This window comes from Xenia sp. Carnegie-2017, unplaced genomic scaffold (genome assembly GCF_021976095.1).
Source record: "Xenia sp. Carnegie-2017 unplaced genomic scaffold, XeniaSp_v1 HiC_scaffold_64, whole genome shotgun sequence".
Classification (NCBI taxonomy): domain Eukaryota; kingdom Metazoa; phylum Cnidaria; class Anthozoa; order Malacalcyonacea; family Xeniidae; genus Xenia; species Xenia sp. Carnegie-2017.
The window spans coordinates 54656-74596 of record NW_025813531.1 but is presented as its reverse complement, the minus strand read 5'-3'; the positions used below and the strand labels follow the sequence as shown (position 1 = coordinate 74596).

Below are 19941 nucleotides of genomic sequence, written 5' to 3'. Positions count from 1 at the left end.
TATTTGTGTGTTATAATCTTTTCGTCCGAGGAATATTAAATTTCACTGTGTAGCACAAATCACTGTGACTGTCCCACTATCTTATAATGGTTTAAATGACAGAAAAATTACAGTCCATTGAAATGAAAATATCAAATGTAGCCAAAACGCAAAACAAAAAATGAAAGCCAAAATGTACTTTTTGGACGTACAAAACCAGGTTACAAACCCTAAACATGGCGACTGTATTATTGATGACGTCACGTTCCTCTCAAGAATACAAAGTTCTCAGACATAAAATTTCCTCGTTATTTTGTTGTCTGAGAGGAAACTGGAAAGGTGGCAAAATTTTCAATCTGAAGTGCAATAACAATTTGTCATATTTATGTCATTTTAGCCAGTAAATAGCAAGAAACTTATCACGTGCTTTCGTACGAGTATACACGTCGTAGATGGTCAAAGTACAGTACACCAACAGCTAATGGTGCAGTTTCCTCATTCTTGTAATTTTACCATGCATATAAAGTATGTCACGTTTTAAATTTTGTTGCGTATAATAATAATGGCAGTACTAACGAAAATTGATATCCAGTTTGGTGTAGTCTTAAGAAGTGATTGAATGTTGGTGTTATTAGGGTAAACCTACCACTAGTAGGTGCCCCTAGTGCGCATGTGTGAACGCTACTTATAAAACATATTTACGTAGGGTGACTCGCTTTCTAGGATAACCCTTCTGCTGGGGTTACCGTACCTCCATGTAAATAGTCTCTAAGCAAATTGCTTTTGTATATTTCATGGGAAATAGTCAAAACAAATTCAACGCATAATTTAATAATGATGTAAGCAAAGCCATGTAATATATTTGAAAAATACCATTTATATAAATAACATGTAAATATATAATTCTTAATTGGTGACCAAAGTTTGTGATAGACATGTGCTGTATATAGTATTTTATGATACAACTTGCAATATACAGTATATATATCATTAAAGTGAATCAGTGGAGAAATAATTTCTCAACAGGCTTTAAAGGTTTACACATTTAACTTTACATATTTATCATCCAGTGTAAGCTACAAGAATTTTTAGTAAGTTATAACGTTTGATGCACGTTTTCTTACTTATACATACTTTTGTCCAAAAGGTAAAACTTCGGCTATGGACAAGTGTCGTGGCTCGTTCATTGAAGGAAGATATTTCCATGAAGAACTACATCCCATTTTGAAACACTCCACTGAATTAAGATAATTACCTTTATCATTCAAACCTCCCATGACAACAATTGTATCATCTGTTATAACTGCACAACAACAGGATCTCTTTTCCAACATGGATGGTAAGACTGTAATCTTACCTGTCTTAGTGTCATACATGATAACACTGTTCAGTCTTTTTCTTCCATCCCAACCTCCAAGAAGAACAACTTGATCTCTCCATTGAACTGTTGCCATTCCATACAATGGATGAGGTAATGGAGGCATTTCCTTAAATGTAAGAGTACTTGGATCAAATTCCAAAACACTGGACAAAACTTTACCATCTCCATATCCTCCAAAAATAAAAACTTTATCATCAACAACAACAGCTCCATGGCCATAACGTGGTTCAGGCATATGACACAACTCTTTCAAAACATAAGATGTTGCACCTGTAATGTTTATTTCACTGATCAAATCTGAATATCCTTTACCACCAATGTATCCTCCTCCAATGTGAAAGATTTGTTGTTTATAAACAACAGTTTGATGATACCAACATTCATAAGGAAGCTCTGCAGGAAATGTCTTCCATGTCAAAGGAAACTGTTTTATATTCAATGTCTCCATTGACTTGCAGAACAATCCTCCAACAACAAATAAATTATCATTATAAATAAATGATGAAGCACTGCTGTGTTCATTTTCCATTGATGCAATATTAAACCATTTCTTCTCCTTCCATAAAAATATTTCAACACTCTTTGAGGAACCACCTGAGTTACCTCCAGCAATGAAAATATCACATTTTACAGAGTTCATCACCATTTCAATTGATGATGTCAATGTTTGAACATGTTGTTCATTTATATTCATCTTTTCCAACATTTGAAACATCATGGTTTTCATTTCTTTCATTTCTTTGGTCACAGTAGAAAGATTTTGTTGAACATCTTTTATTTCTTTCCTTGATTCCATCATTTCTTTGGTCACTATAGAAAGATTTTGTTGAACTTCTTTTATTTCTTTCCTTGATTCCATCATTTCTTTGGTCACTGTAGAAAGATTTTGTTGAACATCTTTTATTTCTTTCCTTGATTCCATCATTTCTTTGGTCACTGTAGAAAGATTTTGTTCAACATTTTCTACTACAGATTCCATCATTTCTTTATACTGAGATGTCAATGGTTTCACGGAATCTTTTACTTCAAAAAATTTTTCGTCTATTTTCCTGCTTAAGTTGTTCATTTGCATTTCCATTTCCATTTTGTCTTCAAAACTTCGTTGAAACATTTCGCTAATCTCTCGAAAGTCGTGAGAAGCAATCTTTCTGTATTCACATAATTCAGTTTCATGTTTAATCTTGTCTCGTTTGTTTATTTCCAGACCACAACGTTCATTAGAACACAACACTGGAGCAAAGCCACAATTTTCAACATGTCTTTCAAGATCTTCGACATTTATAAATTCAGGACAACCACGACTGGCGTAGTCGCAGTTGATCTTTAACTTTGAAATCAAGTTATTTATAACACGCGCTGGATGAAGCGTAGCTACAGTTAAATTATCTTGACATTGAGGACATCTTTGTGCATTAACTCGTAGATGTTCTTCAATACATTCACCACAAAAACTGTGTTGATTATGGCACATTCTGGCATCTTTCATGACATTCAGACAAATTGAACAGTAAAAGTTTTCATCAACAACAGTCTTAAATCTCGATTCTTCATATCCACTTTCGTAAACATTAGGACGACAAGCCATTTAATACGTCTTCCTATACAATTTAATGCTAAAATTAATACAGGAGTTGACGAAATTTTGTTTATCACTAAAAGTTCAAGCTAAAAGATAGGTTAAAATTTTCAATCGACGTTTGATAAACACGGAAGCTGAAAGCAAAGCAAAACAACGCCCATTGAGTTCTATAATAACTGGAGCGGCTATCTTTACTGGGGCGAGGTCGCCAAAAAAATGGCGGCCAACGGACGTATTTCCGCTGAAATGATCGCTTTGCAGAGAAATAATATTCTCGACCTCCCCCTGGTGTCTATAGTAAATTATAAAGAATTTTTCAAAAACAAACACGATATCACAGAATATGGATATCGTTAGTTCCATATTCTGTGACGATTCTTTTTGGCATTTCTTTTAATACCAACACTTCAATCGTTCAATTGTTGGATGTCGTAGTTTCCACAAAAGGTACATATCGCTTCTCACAGGTGAGGTAGTTGTTTGTTTTGTTAGTCCGTCAACGATTGAAAAGCAATTATACATGCACTTGAAAGCCATAAAATACATATTAAAGATCGTATTTTTTAATACTGACTTGAACGCCAAATATACTGATGTTTTCCTGTTTTTGTTTATAAAATTCTGTATACTTTTCTGTCATTTGTTAATGCATGAAATCGTAAATTTACCCATTTATTTGCAAAATAGTTTCCCTAAAGCAAAAAAGACCCTGCACACATTTTGCTCTGTGAAAAGTATCAAAAAGAAATGATCAGCCCCAACAGTACCCATGATTTGGAGCAGAGCTTGTTATGTTCTATTTGCTGACAACATGCAGGGAAGACCAAGGAGTAAAGATGACTGGAAGATGTTATTGACCAGGCAGAGTCTTAAAAAATAATGCTGTAAAGATAATTGATTTATTGTCTGCCTTATCAGAGTTATTTAATTTGATCATGGTCAAATTATATGGATGGAGACAATGGACTCACTAATGATGCCCCTAATGCTTTGAAATTAAAGTTCATGAACCAAAAAAAAAGATGGCAAGAAGGTTGTGTGTTTTTGATGCTTAATTAAATGTCAATTCACAACATATAAAATGGAAAGGTCATAAAGTTTGTGTCTATGTAAACATTTGTACTGAGATTGATGATGACTTGATGCAAATGTGAAGCTTCAAACTGTATAAGCCATTGGGTTTTATGTAACTTAATGTTTAAATCATGTCATATCTTTATCAAAATATTTTAGTTGAGTGTTGTTTAAATGTTACTAATATCTAATGGACTATATTGAAGCATTAAAGATTCAGTGATGAAACCTTTAAAATTACTGTACTGTATATTTCTTATATATTTCTTATATTTCTTTAAGAAACAGTTTGAGCTTATTTACCTATTAGAGTACAGAATGGGGATTTATCATATGCATCATTGCTGCTTTTTTAAATAAATGTTTTTCACTTTTCAAAGCTTTTCTACAAATATTTTGCTTCTTATTTCTTTTCATGAGATTGATGATATAGAGGTAATATAATCCAATAACTTTATAATTTCTAGAAAGCTTTTAAGCTTCTAGCATAAAAGTACACTATAGGTATTTAATTCATTTGGTTTTATTGCCTTGTTATGACACATCCATATGCATTTCATCATTCATGTATGAAGAAAACACCAAATGTGGATACTCAGAGAACAAAATGCACTACCAGCTGCTTATGAAATTTATTATTGAAGTGAAAACTGTGTTAATCATTCAAATTGTGCACTTATATTGAAAATATAGGAAAAACAAAACAAAGTGAAAAAGAAGGGTAGAAGTATTAAAACTAAAAATGAATTATAAACACCATTGGAAGCATAAGTGTTTTGATGATTATTTGCATTTTGCCCAATTTATATATCAATACAACAAAATCAAATGTGCTACAACTTTAAAAGTATTTGATGCAGTTGAACTTCAAACATCACAAAAGGTTACTTAAAGTAATTTCTATACAATATTGTTGGTTTTCATTTACCAAACCTATGCAAACTTGAGTCTTTTTGAAATTTAATATGAAACTCAATTACAGAAAATCCGTAAACATCCAGAGATTTAATATTTACTTTTTTAAAGAAACAAGTAAAATCCTACAATTGTGGCGAAAAAGCCATTGCCTTTCCACGAAAAGCAAAATAGCAATGATAACAAATAAGCTAAATTCTCCCGTGAACCACTGTGGAGATGAGCTATGATATACTTTTTTGTATAGACTAAAGAGTTTAATCGATCAAACAAGTTTGACGCTGGTAAGAAAACGACGCATATCTGCATTCATAGATGTATAGCCGACATATAGCTCTTTCGTCGATAGTTATAAATACATCCTCGTAGGAGCCGATAACTGGAAAGCTAGGTTGACTCGCTGTTAGAATTGTAGGTTTTATCGTGATTTTCATCAAAAATTGCTGCCAAATCCCAAATACACATACATTTTCCTCACTCTTGCCTCAGGAGGGAGTGGGAAATGTGAAATTTCGGAAAAGCGGTCAATTTCGGTAAATCTCAGCGGCAACGGACGAAATCCGCCATTTTTTTGGCGTCATCAGATATCTAAGGCCGCGCTTGAGATAGCCGCTCCAGTTATTATAGAACTCAATGACAACGCCTAGTTTTATATTTTAACATATTTATGTTCAGCAAAACAAAGACAAAAGATAAAACAAAATAATTCCATAGACACATCAACAAGAAACACAATGAGGTCAATTTCTAAGGTCAAAGCAGTGTAAATTTTAGTCACATCACATAAAATTTTGTTTGTTCTCGGTGTAGAAATGCATCCAAATTCTTGTTTGCTTCCCCGTGATTTATTGTACAAAATGTTTTCCGACTTGAATGATGCTAAAGAACTTGATGCGAGCAATGTTTTATGAATTTACTTCACTTCAAATTTTGTATCACTTCAAATTTTTCTCTTAAAAAGAAATACAGATATATAGAGTTGTAGTGATGGTGAATGGCACCGGAAAGCGAGAAGTCCCAAAAAGGTTGGCAGGCAGAATCAAAGGAATTAAACTGCAATTTTGCCCTATTACGGTATTAAATACATCCAAATCGATTGATGAGCGAAAATAAATTCGATTATATAGAAGATTTTCTAATCAAAGGTAAATTTGTGAATTTGTGTATTATCATTGACTGTTCATGTAATTATTAAGGATAAAAATATTAATAAAATTTGAAATCAGCTGTTGATTTAATTCAAACCTCCCATGTTGTTATTATTTTCAAAACCGTATTTTGTACCCCGAAGAAATTTTGGAGTACACCTAAACTGAGGTGTATATCATCAAGATTATGTGTGCTTTGACCTAAAAAATTTTACATGGTTTTCTACAAATAATGCACAAAATTAAGTCGATACATTAAGTGTTGTTATGGATGAAGTAACCAATCATCCGCTGAAGATGTTTGTGATTTTAAGAAGTGTTGTTTTATTTGTTTATAAAACACAGAGTTTTATTTTTACTTTTAGATTGCCTTTGTCAAATCTCTTTGTAAAATCAATAGCTCAGGTAGGATAATTGTCAGTTGTGGTTTACCATGCCTCAAAAGCAAGAGTAAAACTCTATTAAGTTATCACACAGGAATTACACCATAGCAAACAGCTATCTCCATCAAGTAAAATAAAGATATCAAAAACGATCTGTTGTCATAGTTGGTTTTTTAGCTAAAAGTACACTATAAAGATTATGAAGTAGTTGAAGATATTAAAATAATTAAATTAGTAAAGCCTGCTCCCCAGTCACCCCATAACCCGCATACTTGTTCTTGATATCCCAATTGCAAAATTCTTCTTCATACTTTATGTAAATATCGTAATATCAGAGAACGTAAGTATGGATCAAATAGAAAGTTTTATTTATAGATTTTGAAATATGAGCCAACAAAACTTCTACTACAATCTGTGTCGTTATTTCGCTATGAAACTTTACAAAACTTCGCTGAATTGTTCGTGTTAAAAGTATGAGAGCTCCAAAACCTGGGGAGAGGTTTGTCATTCATATTACGTAAAGTCTTGTTCTTATCCAAAACTCACATAGCCACAATCACCCTCACCACCATTATCTTTATCACACATTAACCCTCACCATCATTTTTATCCCAAACCATCATTACCGTAATCCCCAATCACCCTCACCACGTCCTTTATCCACATTACTCATTTTCATTATCCGTTCCTACTTAGAGTGATACCCATGACTGGATCACCGCTGACCAATGATGTTGCGCCCTTGGACAACAATGCTCGAAGGGCATCATAGTATTAACAGGTGGTAAGGTTAGTGATTTCATTTTAGTGGCTACCTTTTTGATTCCTAGTATGAATTGTGTTTTATTTAAGAAATAAAAGATGTTTACTGTGCTTGCACAGGCTTATGCAAACCGAAGATTCGTTTGGGAGAACTTGAGAGCAGATCAGTGCAAGCCCGAGACCGAAGATCGAGAGTTGCACATGCTCGAGAGTTCTTACAAACGTCTTCTAGGTTTGCACAAGTCAGTGTAAACACGGAAAATATCTTTTATTTCTTTATAAAATAACAATATTGCGAAACAGACGAACATTTTAATTTTTCCTCTAAAATGTATTCATGATCTATTTGCAAATTCTCATTGACTGGTTGATTGTTATGATTGATTTGATTGGTAGAGCTTAGACGTGTTTTGCACAGGCTAATGCAAACACAGCTCTAGACCAATCAGCACACGTGTTTCATTGTGTTTATTTTATAATGTTTGATGAAAGACCGCCGTTGTATGACAGAAGTACAAAGACTCTCATACACACGGGAATTCTAAAATTTTAGACACCGTACCTAATCATTGGAGCATATAAGTACTAGACATTTCTTCATACCAACCTACATGGAATTTGAATTTTGAAATATTTTAGATGACTAACTGCTAGTGATTTGGTCAACTACCTGCAAATTAGTAAGGGTAGAGCACGATCATGTGTGCTCTATGGGATTGAGAGACCCTCGCATTAGATAAAATTTCACTTCACTCGGGCACCGTCTTAGAACAATGCATGGCCAAAGCCAGAAGGGATTACTTATGGTACTGAATTTAAGATGCTGTATTCTTATACAAGTATCTTTAGTTTACAGCTGATGATTGTTTTCAACGAGTATTTGAGATGTGTTCCATGTAAAGGCAGGTTTTAGTTCAAAACCTCTCGAAAGTTATAAGCCAGGGGGACATTGGATTGGTATAACTCACAACCTGTTAATTTTAACACGTTCTATAAATATTTACCAGCAATGTGCGAGGTAGATTACATTGACATGAAAGGTTGAGGATTTTCAAATGATTTTGGAAAGGTTACGTGCCCAACAACCCTCTAAGAAAGGAACATTTTCATTGATGAACAAACAATAATGTCTCGGACTGATTATCGAAGCACATCATTGTTAGATGATGCAAAGGCCAAGTTCTACTCTGGTTATGTCAGTTTTAAAAGCACTTCAACAACCTGCTCCAGTGGATGTTTCAAGTCCAAAGAAAATTGAGGTAGATAAGAAGAAAGAAGCATGTGTTAGTACGACAAATACACGACGTACTTTAAAAGTTATTGAACATGGGAAAACACGTATGTTGTTTCATTTTATGTAATACACATGTGTTTGCTTTTAACTTTGTGAGCAATTATTAGTTTTTCCAATTTTTTCGTAAGGGATATTTTAATTTTAACATGAATATATTTACATCATCGAGATGCGTTAGAAACGCGTTAAATTTCATCACCTTGTTAGTTATTCAGAGATGAAATGTAATGTGGAGTTACGACAGTCATTAGTATCCTTTAACCTCATTAATGTTTTCTATTTAGAGAATACTAATAAGGAAGTGAACAATAAAAAACAATATCTTGTTAGTATTCTCTATATAGGGATTAAAATAGAGATTTAGTGAATACCATTAAGCTTTAATTGTATTCCATTGTTTTCACTCTATCTCGGCGTTTTCCTTGAGCTTTAAAGCTTACATCACTTCTTGAACTTTAGCCACTATGCCATATGGAACATCAAAATACTGGACGCTGATTGGCCGAGTGACTTTGGCTGTGTTCTAATTCTAGATATCTGTAGATATGACGTCATTACTACGAAAAATTTTTTCTACCATTATTGACTGACGCCATTAAAAGCCGAATTTGAAAAAAATCAAATAAAGTGATGTTTACCACAGTTTCTAAAACAATAAGCGAAAGATTTCGAACAAAATTGATGCAGAAAACACTAAAAAAGCGACGAAGCTGGTTTCGAACATATTTACAGCATATTTAAACAAGAAGAACTCGAAAAAACCGTTTGACAATTACAACTAAGGGCAGGTTTCGAAATGTTTTACATTGATGAGTGTAAATAATATTTCAGTTTGTTGAGGTGAATGATAAAACAATTATTCAATTCGTTTTCGCATGATATCAACAATTATTCATACCTCTGTCAACGTTATCCGTCCCAGCTTTGCTTCGGCAGATGACATTGACCTCGGTCTGAATAATTCTAGATATCATGCTCAACTTCATCTAATAACTGTTCATTATTTAAATATTAACTTGCTAAACTGAGGGACATTTTGCTGGTATATTTGTGTGTTATAATCTTTTCGTCCGAGGAATATTAAATTTCACTGTGTAGCACAAATCACTGTGACTGTCCCACTATCTTATAATGGTTTAAATGACAGAAAAATTACAGTCCATTGAAATGAAAAATATCAAATGTAGCCAAAACGCAAAACAAAATAATGAAAGCCAAAATGTACTTTTTTGCCGTACAAAAACCAGGTTACAAACCCTAAACATGGCGACTGTATTATTGATGACGTCACGTTCCTCTCAAGAATACAAAGTTCTCAGACATAAAATTTCCTCGTTATTTTGTTGTCTGAGAGGAAACTGGAAAGGTGGCAAAATTTTCAATCTGAAGGTGCAATAACAATTTGTCATATTTATGTCATTTTAGCCAGTAAATAGCAAGAAACTTATCACGTGCTTTCGTACGAGTATACACGTCGTAGATGGTCAAAGTACAGTACACCAACAGCTAATGGTGCAGTTTCCTCATTCTTGTAATTTTACCATGCATATAAAGTATGTCACGTTTTAAATTTTGTTGCGTATAATAATAATGGCAGTACTAACGAAAATTGATATCCAGTTTGGTGTAGTCTTAAGAAGTGATTGAATGTTGGTGTTATTAGGGTAAACCTACCACTAGTAGGTGCCCCTAGTGCGCATGTGTGAACGCTACTTATAAAACATATTCACGTAGGGTGACTCGCTTTCTAGGATAACCCTTCTGCTGGGGTTACCGTACCTCCATGTAAATAGTCTCTAAGCAAATTGCTTTTGTATATTTCATGGGAAATAGTCCAAACAAATTCAACGCATAATTTAATAATGATGTGAGCAAAGCCATGTAATATATTTGAAAATGCCATTTATATAAATAACATGTAAATATATAATTCTTAATTGGTGACCAAAGTTTGTGATAGACATGTGCTGTATATAGTATTTTATGATACAACTTGCAATATACAGTATATATCATTACGGTGAATCAGTGGAGAAATAATTTCTCAACAGGCTTTAAAGGTTTACACATTTAACTTTACATATTTATCATCCAGTGTAAGCTACAAGAATTTTTAGTAAGTTATAACGTTTGATGCACGTTTTCTTACTTATACATACTTTTGTCCAAAAGGTAAAACTTCGGCTATGGAGAAGTGTCGTAGCTCGTTCATTGAAGGAAGATATTTCCATGAAGAACTACATCCCATTTTGAAACACTCCACTGAATTAAGAATATCACCTTTATCATTCGAACCTCCCATGACAACAATTGTATCATCTGATATAACTGCACAACACTCATATCTCTTTTCCAACATGGATGGTAAGACTGTAATCTTACCTGTCTTAGTTTCATACATGATAACACTGTTCAACCTTTCTCTTCCATCATCACCTCCAAGAAGAACAAATTGATCTCTCCATTGAACTGTTGCCATGTCAGTTAATGGATGAGGTAATGGAGGCATTTCCTTGAATGTAAGAGTCCTTGGATCAAATTCCAAAACACTGGACAAAACTTTCCTATCTTTTCCCTCTCCTCCAAAAATAAGAACTTTATCATCAACAACAACAGCTCCATGGCCATAACGTGGTTCAGGCATATGACACAACTCTTTCACAGCATGAGATGTTGTACCAGTGATTTTTATTTCACTGATCAAATCTGATTTTCCTTTACCACCAATGTATCCTCCAATGAGAAAGATTTGTTGTTTATAAACAACAGTTTGATGACCCTCACAGTCATAAGGAAGCTTTGTGGGAAATTTTCTCCATGTCAAAGGAAACTGTTTTATATTCAATGTCTCCATTGACTTGCAGTCCATTCCTCCAACAACAAATAAATTATCATTATAAATAAACGATGAAGGCCACCTGTGTTCATTTTCCCTTGATGCAATATTAAACCATTTCTCCTCCTTCCATGAAAATATTTCAGCACTCTTTGAGGAATCACCTAAGTTACCTCCAGCAATCAAAATATCACATTTTACAGAGTTCATGACCATTTCAATTGATGATGTCAATGTTTGAACATGTTGTTCATTTATATTCATCTTTTCCAACATTTGAAACATCATGGTTTTCATTTCTTTCATTTCTTTGGTCACTGCAGAAAGGTTTTGTTGAACATCTTTTATTTCTTTCCTTGATTCCATCATTTCTTTGGTCACTGTAGAAAGATTTTGTTCAACATTTTCTACTACAGATTCCATCATTTCTTTATACTGAGATGTCAATGGTTTCACGGAATCTTTTACTTCAAAAAATTTTTCGTCTATTTTCCTGCTTAAGTTGTTCATTTGCATTTCCATTTCCATTTTGTCTTCAAAACTTCGTTGAAACATTTCGCTAATCTCTCGAAAGTCGTGAGAAGCAATCTTTCTGTATTCACATAATTCAGTTTCATGTTTAATCTTGTCTCGTTTGTTTATTTCCAGACCACAACGTTCATTAGAACACAACACTGGAGCAAAGCCACAATTTTCAACATGTCTTTCAAGATCTTCGACATTTATAAATTCAGGACAACCACGACTGGCGTAGTCGCAGTTGATCTTTAACTTTGAAATCATATTATTTATAACACGCGCTGGATGAAGCGTAGCTACAGTTAAATCATCTTGACATTGAGGACATCTTTGTACATTAACTCGTAGATGTTCTTCAATACATTCACGACAAAAACTGTGTTGATTATGGCACATTCTGGCATCTTTCATGACATTCAGACAAATGGAACAGTAAAAATTTTCATCAACAGCAGTCTTAAATCTCGATTCTTCGTATCCACTTTCGTAAACATTAGGACGACAAGCCATTTCATACGTCTTCCTACACAATTTAATATCAAAATTGTAGTACAGCTGTTAATGAGAAAATTTTTCACTTGAATGATACAAAGGTAAAACTTTCTTATGGTCTTACCTTGCCTCAAAAGACAAATTTTGATATAGGGCTATCAATTGAGTTCTATTAGACTCAATGGGCTATCCCATATTTTACATTTACAACGCGTTCTGCGCATGTCGTGTTTGATGACGTTACAGTAGTAAAAAAAAACAAAAGTTCTGAGTCATCGCAATTTCTCCATATATTCTTATACAACAGCTAAAGACGATAGAAAAATTATATTACAACTTTTGCTTTTGAGGAAAACATTCTGAAATATTCTACATTAAAGGACACATGCAAGATAGAAGACAACTTTATTTTATTGTAATGCCTACGGCGTGAAAATAAAACGTACCAAGTTTCAAAGTCGTCCGCAAAATATTTCAAAAGATATTTAGGGTTATAATCGATAAAAACACGATGTTCGATGACCATTGCTAAAACGCCGTGAGATTGTTGAAGTCTGTGAACTGGGAATGAGTGACGTAATAGTTGACATAAACAAGCTATCGTTTTACGACTAGCACAACTTTCGGTAGTTTGCTATTAAGGTAGTTTGCTAGTTATTTATTTTTTATTTAACAAAAATTAATGGATTCTTCTTTTGAATAAGCCGATTATGATATTTTCATCAATAACAATGAGGTACAACCTTGCATGTTTGAGCCTTTGGCCAACGCGCAAGGTGGTCATAGTAATGACAATTCTCCGTCATCGGAAGATGAATACATTCACAGATTTGGAAATGTTGAATGGTTAGTTGCATTTTATGGATGCTTCATTGTTTTTCCCAGAGTAAAAAGAATGTTTTTATCTTTTAGGTGCGAGTGTGGCTTTTGTGTGGTCATGAGTACAGGACGGGAAAGTATATATGTTGCCAAGAGGTAAGCAACACTGATCCTCTGATACATGGCGATCATATTTGCATCACACAAGAGGAAGAGTTTGCCACAGTGTGTACAAACGAAGCTGTCATAAAAACATCTATGGTCGTGTACACACATGACATTGGACCTATACCTGAGAGTGAAGAAAACGAGTAAATATTACCTTAGAAGTATAATTACGTGTATGTCGAGAAGTGTATAATGCCGATAAGTATCTTAGACAAAATTTTGTATCTTTCAAGAAACATAACGCTACACGTTGTACCGACAGTGGACGGCTTGGGTGCATGGCAAGTTGGGAAAAAAGTACAGACTACCCATACCTTCTTGTGCTGGAGACAAAATCCGGAAAGCATTTCCTTCGCCTTCTGGAGAATACAAAGGATTTGAATATGCTCAACACTACTGAATGGTAGGGCTTATGGCGTATGACAAAGTCTGTTCATTTGTAATTATGTTTATTTCATGTGGAACGCTATTTCTATTATCTTTTATATATAGAAGCGACATTTATGTTGCTTAATGGCTTCAGCTTTGCTGATTTTGATTTGTGGCAAGTCAATGGGACAGGTATTTCTTTCACTCCAGACATGAAGAGCTTCGGACAGTGTTGGATTAATGCGTCTGCAGTACAAAACTTCTTTCATCAAGTCCTTAACATATCCTGAAAAGCAAATCATTATTTATGTTGGCTTTGCATTGCACTTTGAGAAAAGGTAAGTTTATTTTTCTGTGCTAACCATAAGTGCTGTCAATTTTCACTGGTTTGATATCCCCTTGCCCTTCTTTTGAATTTGAATAAGCCACTCTCCAAATCAATTCCTCTTCTGTTTCCCCATCATTCTTCATTTTATGAGCTTTGTTTCCATTCTCATTGAAATGAAGAGCAGCAATAAACAATCTACAAATGAATGTTAAGTTTATGTTTACAACTATTGCAACTTATTGCTTTTGCAATGATGACTTTTTTTAAGTAATCATACACAAATCATTTTTATATTACCTTGCTTACATTGATCTGTAGAAAAAATTAAGTATGTTTTGGTGCAAAAAGAATTACCACTCGGTGGAAACCTTTGATGGATGAAGTCTGCTTTTGATAACTGAGTTTTCCATTATCTGTCATGAGATACTTGGACTCAACAATCGAAGACAGCTCAACATAAGCTTTTGAACCTAAGATCAGAAGTTAGTTAACAAAAAAGAATGTTGATGTTACTTTGAAATTTATTGCTTACAATACCTTTTTATCCACATTCTAGGCTCTAACATATCATATTCACATTTTGGGAATACATCACTATGTCCCTCATGGATGTCACATATATGGTTGAGAACTGACAACCACTTTGCCTTGACAAGTTCTTCATCACCATTGCTGGAAGCAGCACACCAGTATACATGGTTGGAAATTGATTGGGCCCAATCTGACAATAATTTGCAACCACTTTTTTTTGATGCTGCCCAAATGTTCTTTTTAATTCCTGTTGGATTTTGATTATTGATGAAATGTGTAAAAGGTTGGTTTGTTATTACAATCTATACCTTTTGCTACATGCCATACATCAAAGTAGTGCTCGATTTTTGGTCTTTGTTTTGACATGTAGGATTTGATTTGAGCATGTCTGTCTGTGGTCATTGACTTAACCTTCATCCCACTTTCATCAAACTTTGCCAGACATCTTTTTAATTCCTCAAGTTCCATTGCTCCAGAGTTGGTCACTTCATTGGACTGTTTAACATAATTATGTGAGTATTCTAACCATGTTTTATGTACATTTGTTGAAGAATTGTTACCTGAACAAGTTGTGTGTCTAAAATGTTGTTAGATTCCAAATCCATGCAGCCATATGACCCATACTTGGCACAATATCCAGGAAATCACATCTTCCATTTCTTCCAAGGTTAATGTTTCTTTTGTTAATTTATTATTAAAGCAGAAACAAAACAACATATATTTAATTATTTAAGTTACATAATGAGCATTGTCCTAAACCATGCGGTATCGAGCAGAACAGAAAATAGCAATTAGCATACAATAAGAAGTGCTTACCAGATCATGTGACTAGTACTATGATCAGATATCTTATACTTAGTTTAATACACATATAATGTATCGTCATTCCTAACACCTTTCTCTGATTGATTCTAGATGCTCTTGGTGCATATGCGAAACATTTGAAGCACAGCATGGGTATCAAATACGCTGTTTGAATATAGCTATATGCATGCTCTGACAGAAATTGTATGCTTGAGTGACAAAGGAATTGAAGAACTTTGCTGGGGCTACTACCACTAAAAAAGATGCTTGCAGCAAAGACCAAGTTACCCAAAGGCATTCGCCCATGCAGAGGTTGGCTATTCCAGTTTCGAACATAACCACAATGACATTTTGCAAGTACGTTAACCATACTACCAGTCGTTTTGGTCACAATGGAACAACTTTCACCACAACATGGGCATTGACTCACTAACTGTCTCAGGCAACTATCAAACACTATGTATTTTCTCTCATTTTGAACATCTTCCCTATAACATAAAAATTACCATCAGAATCAGAGGGATAAACGTAACGTTCTGAGAAACATAACAGAGAAAAGCAATGTAAAGAATAGTCAGGTGACTGGATAGTTGGTACTAACGTTGCATTGTCATTGTCGGATTCTTCATTTTCGCTTAACTCATTTGAACATTGAGAGTCTGATCCATTGTAGCTATTGCTCATCGTCGACGTGCTTTCTGTATCACACCATACAGCGCTATCCTCAAAATGTTCAATTTCACATGAAGTCGTCTGTGTGCTGTGATTTTTTGTTGAAATGAACTCAACCTCCGTACCTTAGCATAAAATTATCGTATTGCTGGATTTTTCACAAAAATCAAAACGGCCGAAATGGAAAGTCTATACCTCTACTTATCATATTTGGCACTTTTGTAAGTTTTGTTTGAGTGGTTCTTGACCTCACGTGTTTTTGCGGACGGATTGTTATGTCTGCTTACCATTTCACATTGTGCTTCTAAGGTATAAGGAATTTTCTACGAGTTAAAATAACAAAGAAAAGATTAAACGACATTAGTCTGAATTAGTTACCACTGTATTTGTTTGTGTTTCGCTGTCTACATATATTTTGACATCTTTTATCTTAGACAAACTTCCTTTGAGGTAAAACGCACAAACATTTCGAGCCGATGTCGACACATCGTGGTCGTTGTCTACAAGAAAGTCGTCATGTTCTGCAAGAACGTCGTTAATAATCTAAAATTATAGAATTGTCTTCAATTTGGTAATGCTATATAGCTTAGTTTTTGATAAATGTAAACAAATATTGCTAACTATAACTATAATATTCACCTCTTGGCTCTTGCCTTCGTCTCTTCTCAAATGCAGTTCTAACATTTGTTGGCTGCTTCCTTTTAGATATTACACTTGTGGGTTCCACAGAGTATTCAAAAATCGTGGGTACAGCATCCTTCTTAAGGCGAAGCCGTCCTGCTGTCCATCCTACTGATTGCAACGCTTCAAAATATTGCACGAAGCACGAACTCTCGAAATGTTGCGAGCACAATTTTGAGCTCTTTGTTGGCTTTCAATTTTTGCGTCGGATTTTTCTCAATCAAAATATCTCGCATGCGCTTGTTTTCGGGAAACGAAAAAAAAGAAGAAACCTTTTGCTGCGTTTGGTGGTTCTTAGAAGAACCGTTTTTACAATTAAATGCGGCACAATCAACCAAATTTTCAATGCTAGATTATCGTGTTGTTAATGCAGGCAAAGAAGTTACCAATATATTTTGAACGAAGCGCGCAATTGACCGCGTTTAGCTAAAGTCATCAATTACGTCACAACGACCTTTTTCCAATCGGTAGCCGTCGTTTGCTCGTCGGGCATTTTCAATACGTTATCAGTAAAGCATCAACTTTAAACCTCCATATCTTCAAAAATATGTATCTTTTGAGTCTCAAATTTTGGTGAAGTATTAGTTGTAGCTATAACTTTATGCACAGTACAAAAATAACCATCTGAACTTTATGTTGCATGTGTCTTTTATATAAGTAATGTAATACTGCAAAAAACTAGATCACGTGCATTACGAGCCGTCAATCAAATCAATATCATTTATCTCTACGTCAGGATTGGACAAGCAATTTGATTTTCAATGAGTATTGACATCGTTTCTTTTGCACGTATGATCCTGTTTTTTCTGTCTTAGCTACATAAAAATACATAAAACTTGATAGCTCAATACTCTGCTCGATATATCATACAAATGCCAGTTTCGCAAACATCGTTTATATCTTGCTTAAGAGAATAATACAAGAAATGTGACGCAAAGTGGAAATGTGACGATTCATAATGCATTATTGGTCATATTTGCGTGACATGACCGAAGGTCATATTTATAATTTTACATTACAAGTAATACGACCTTGCACATCGTCTGTTACTGGTTGTATTACAAAAATTCCAAAAATCATCTCAAAGTATTCACAAAAACAAGTAATTTACAACATCTTTGACAATGTGTGAAGCACTAGAACGTTTTGACAATCATAGTATTACAAAGTAAGACCATGATAGTGTTTGAAGCTCTAGAACGTTTTGGCAATCATAGTATTACAAAGTAAGACCATGATACTTAGATTACTTAGTGATTAAATGCACGCGAAAGCCCTGCAGATTAACTAAAGTCCTTTGGTGCTAAAATTGAAATTCAACCGCGACAACTATTGCGTTTTTATTTGTTAATACTTATTAGTTGAAGAAGTTGCTTTGCGGTAGTTGCCATGTAGACCGCAGTTGTATAGAAAATTTCTTCGTATCTATAGTCAAATTAGATTCCAGTTTCCATATTCCAGTCTTTCTAACCATACCCAGACATGCAACTTCAATATTTGTTGAGGCTTTGGATAATGATTGTTTACAAAGTTTACAGAATGATTGTCCCTTGTCATTTTTTTTTCATTTAGATTATGCAGAACAACCACATTGCATCCGTTACATTGTATAAAGACAAATCTTAGATGATTCGTTGCTGTATGAGTTTGAAGCTTTCTCAAATGTATTGGAGAATCGTTAACAAGAACAACAAAACTTAAAGATAAGTAGATAAGTTTGCGTTACGAAAGAAAACTAATGCGGAAAAATGGCAGGATTATAAAATAGTTCGTAACTATTCAACTGTTATTCATAGAGTTCAACGCCCTTGACAGATGGCTTTTATTAGCTATCTCTCATGGCTCAAAGCTTCTTTGTTTCTTCTCAGGCGTTATTTTTTGCGCGACTTGCATGTTATCAAATTTGTTTCCTTGCTGTTTTTTTCAGAATCCACTCATGGATTATTAGATACATAGAATATGCTTTAGCATGGCGACTTTGCATTAAGAAAAATAAATATTTATTCAAGGTACACAAATTTAAATAGTGTTTGATAAAAAGTAAGCAGTTGTTCAACTGCTATGGCCTTTGCAAACTGCAATTGACTTAAATCTTACATCTTTGTAGATGTATATCCAGTCGTTGACTGTTGGTGCTCGTATTGACTGACGTTTCGACATTCTTTGCAGTAGTCACTTTTAGAAAAGTTGTCGATTTGCATGAGTGATATATTTATTTCATAGTTGCTATAGTCTTTGTGTCTCATTTTAGTTTCACTTTCATTGTCAATAATCATTGTTGTTTGATGCAAAATTGCTGTCTTCTCTTACATTGCATGCGATTTCTGTAAATGGGACTAAGATTTCGGACAATTTTTTACAAAAAACAATGACTTTACAAATAGCTACCTGTACTATTACTTCCTGCTATAACAGAAAATGCTCAGGAACATGAAATTAATTTGTTCTACACATATTTATGATACAACAGGCAACACGCTAGCTCTTGTAATGAGTGAATGTCGATGGACGTCTTCATTGGATGGAAAGCTGAAGAAACAGACAATGACAAAGTCGAAGTTAAGCCAATTAAAAATTTTGAAAGTTGTTAAAACGGACCTGGGAGACATATTGTCTTTACACTTTTTCTCTCCCAAGCAACCACTACTCAATTCAGTTTGACGAAAGATTGTTTCCGAGCACTCACATTTATACCAACTTGGGGCAAGGATGTCTTTCTTACTTGAGCTACATACTAAATGAGCAAAAATTATACCGACATAACCAACAAAATAAAGTAATCTTGTTATTTGCTATACCAACCGGTCTCTGTTTAAAATTTGAATACCATAATTCTTCAAAATTTCGTTCAAAGGCTTATGTGTAGATGGCCAATACGTACGGTGGCCTATATCCGCCATGGCAAAATATTTCAATTACAAATCTAAAACATTAGTAACTACGTCACAAAGTTAATACTCACGGCAAAACATATATACTCACGGCAAAACATATATACTCACGGCAAAACATATATACTCACGGCAAAACATATATACTCACGGCAAAACATATATACTCACGGCAAAACATTGGTTTTGTGCATGTTACTGACATACATAATACAACGTAAGAATGAGACGTACGCAAGACCTCCAAATTCATGAACTTGGAAAACTTTTGAAACTGTCTAAAATGTACATTTGGTTTTTATATAATCATGTTTTA

At 34.2% G+C, this 19941-nt stretch overlaps 2 protein-coding genes and 2 long non-coding RNA genes across 13 annotated transcripts; 2 read left to right on the top strand and 2 right to left on the bottom strand.

The window, feature by feature from the left end:
- Nucleotides 1-854: 854 nt before the first annotated feature.
- On the bottom strand, nt 855-12665 carry LOC124459043 (spermatocyte protein spe-26-like). Of its 2 annotated transcripts, XM_047008611.1 has the most exons (3): nt 12487-12663; nt 11035-12393; nt 855-1473 (listed from the first exon to the last, which is right to left on the bottom strand). In XM_047008611.1, exons 2-3 carry the CDS (start codon nt 12378-12380, stop codon nt 1104-1106), a joined length of 1716 nt encoding a protein of 571 aa, XP_046864567.1. In that variant the 5' UTR covers nt 12381-12393; nt 12487-12663; the 3' UTR covers nt 855-1103. The 2 variants fall into 2 exon arrangements, with proteins under 2 accessions (XP_046864567.1, XP_046864564.1); XM_047008608.1 differs by lacking the exon at nt 855-1473 and having other exon boundaries at nt 10418-12393; nt 12487-12665.
- A 301-nt stretch (nt 12666-12966) lies between these two features.
- On the top strand, nt 12967-16798 carry LOC124459059. 9 transcript variants are annotated; one of them, XR_006953398.1, is made up of 10 exons: nt 12967-13208; nt 13275-13492; nt 13583-13752; nt 13929-14056; nt 14603-14860; nt 14948-15089; nt 15170-15244; nt 15493-16274; nt 16488-16624; nt 16759-16798. XR_006953398.1 is itself a non-coding variant. In XM_047008632.1 (4 exons), the coding sequence occupies exons 1-4, from the start codon at nt 13073-13075 to the stop codon at nt 13861-13863; spliced, it is 387 nt and encodes a 128-aa protein (XP_046864588.1). In that variant the 5' UTR covers nt 12967-13072; the 3' UTR covers nt 13864-13885. The 9 variants fall into 9 exon arrangements, 1 of the variants encoding a protein (XP_046864588.1); XR_006953401.1 differs by lacking the exon at nt 16759-16798 and having other exon boundaries at nt 15040-15089; nt 16488-16752; XR_006953400.1 differs by lacking the exon at nt 16759-16798 and having other exon boundaries at nt 15019-15089; nt 16488-16752.
- Nucleotides 14892-15187, bottom strand: LOC124459106. The gene is made up of 2 exons (XR_006953470.1): nt 15138-15187; nt 14892-15072 (listed from the first exon to the last, which is right to left on the bottom strand). It is a non-coding gene; the product is annotated as an uncharacterized LOC124459106 (long non-coding RNA).
- A 1106-nt stretch (nt 16799-17904) lies between the features above and the next one.
- LOC124459102 lies at nt 17905-19535 on the top strand. Its single transcript, XR_006953466.1, has 2 exons — nt 17905-18743; nt 18842-19535. It is a non-coding gene; the product is annotated as an uncharacterized LOC124459102 (long non-coding RNA).
- Nucleotides 19536-19941: the final 406 nt, after the last annotated feature.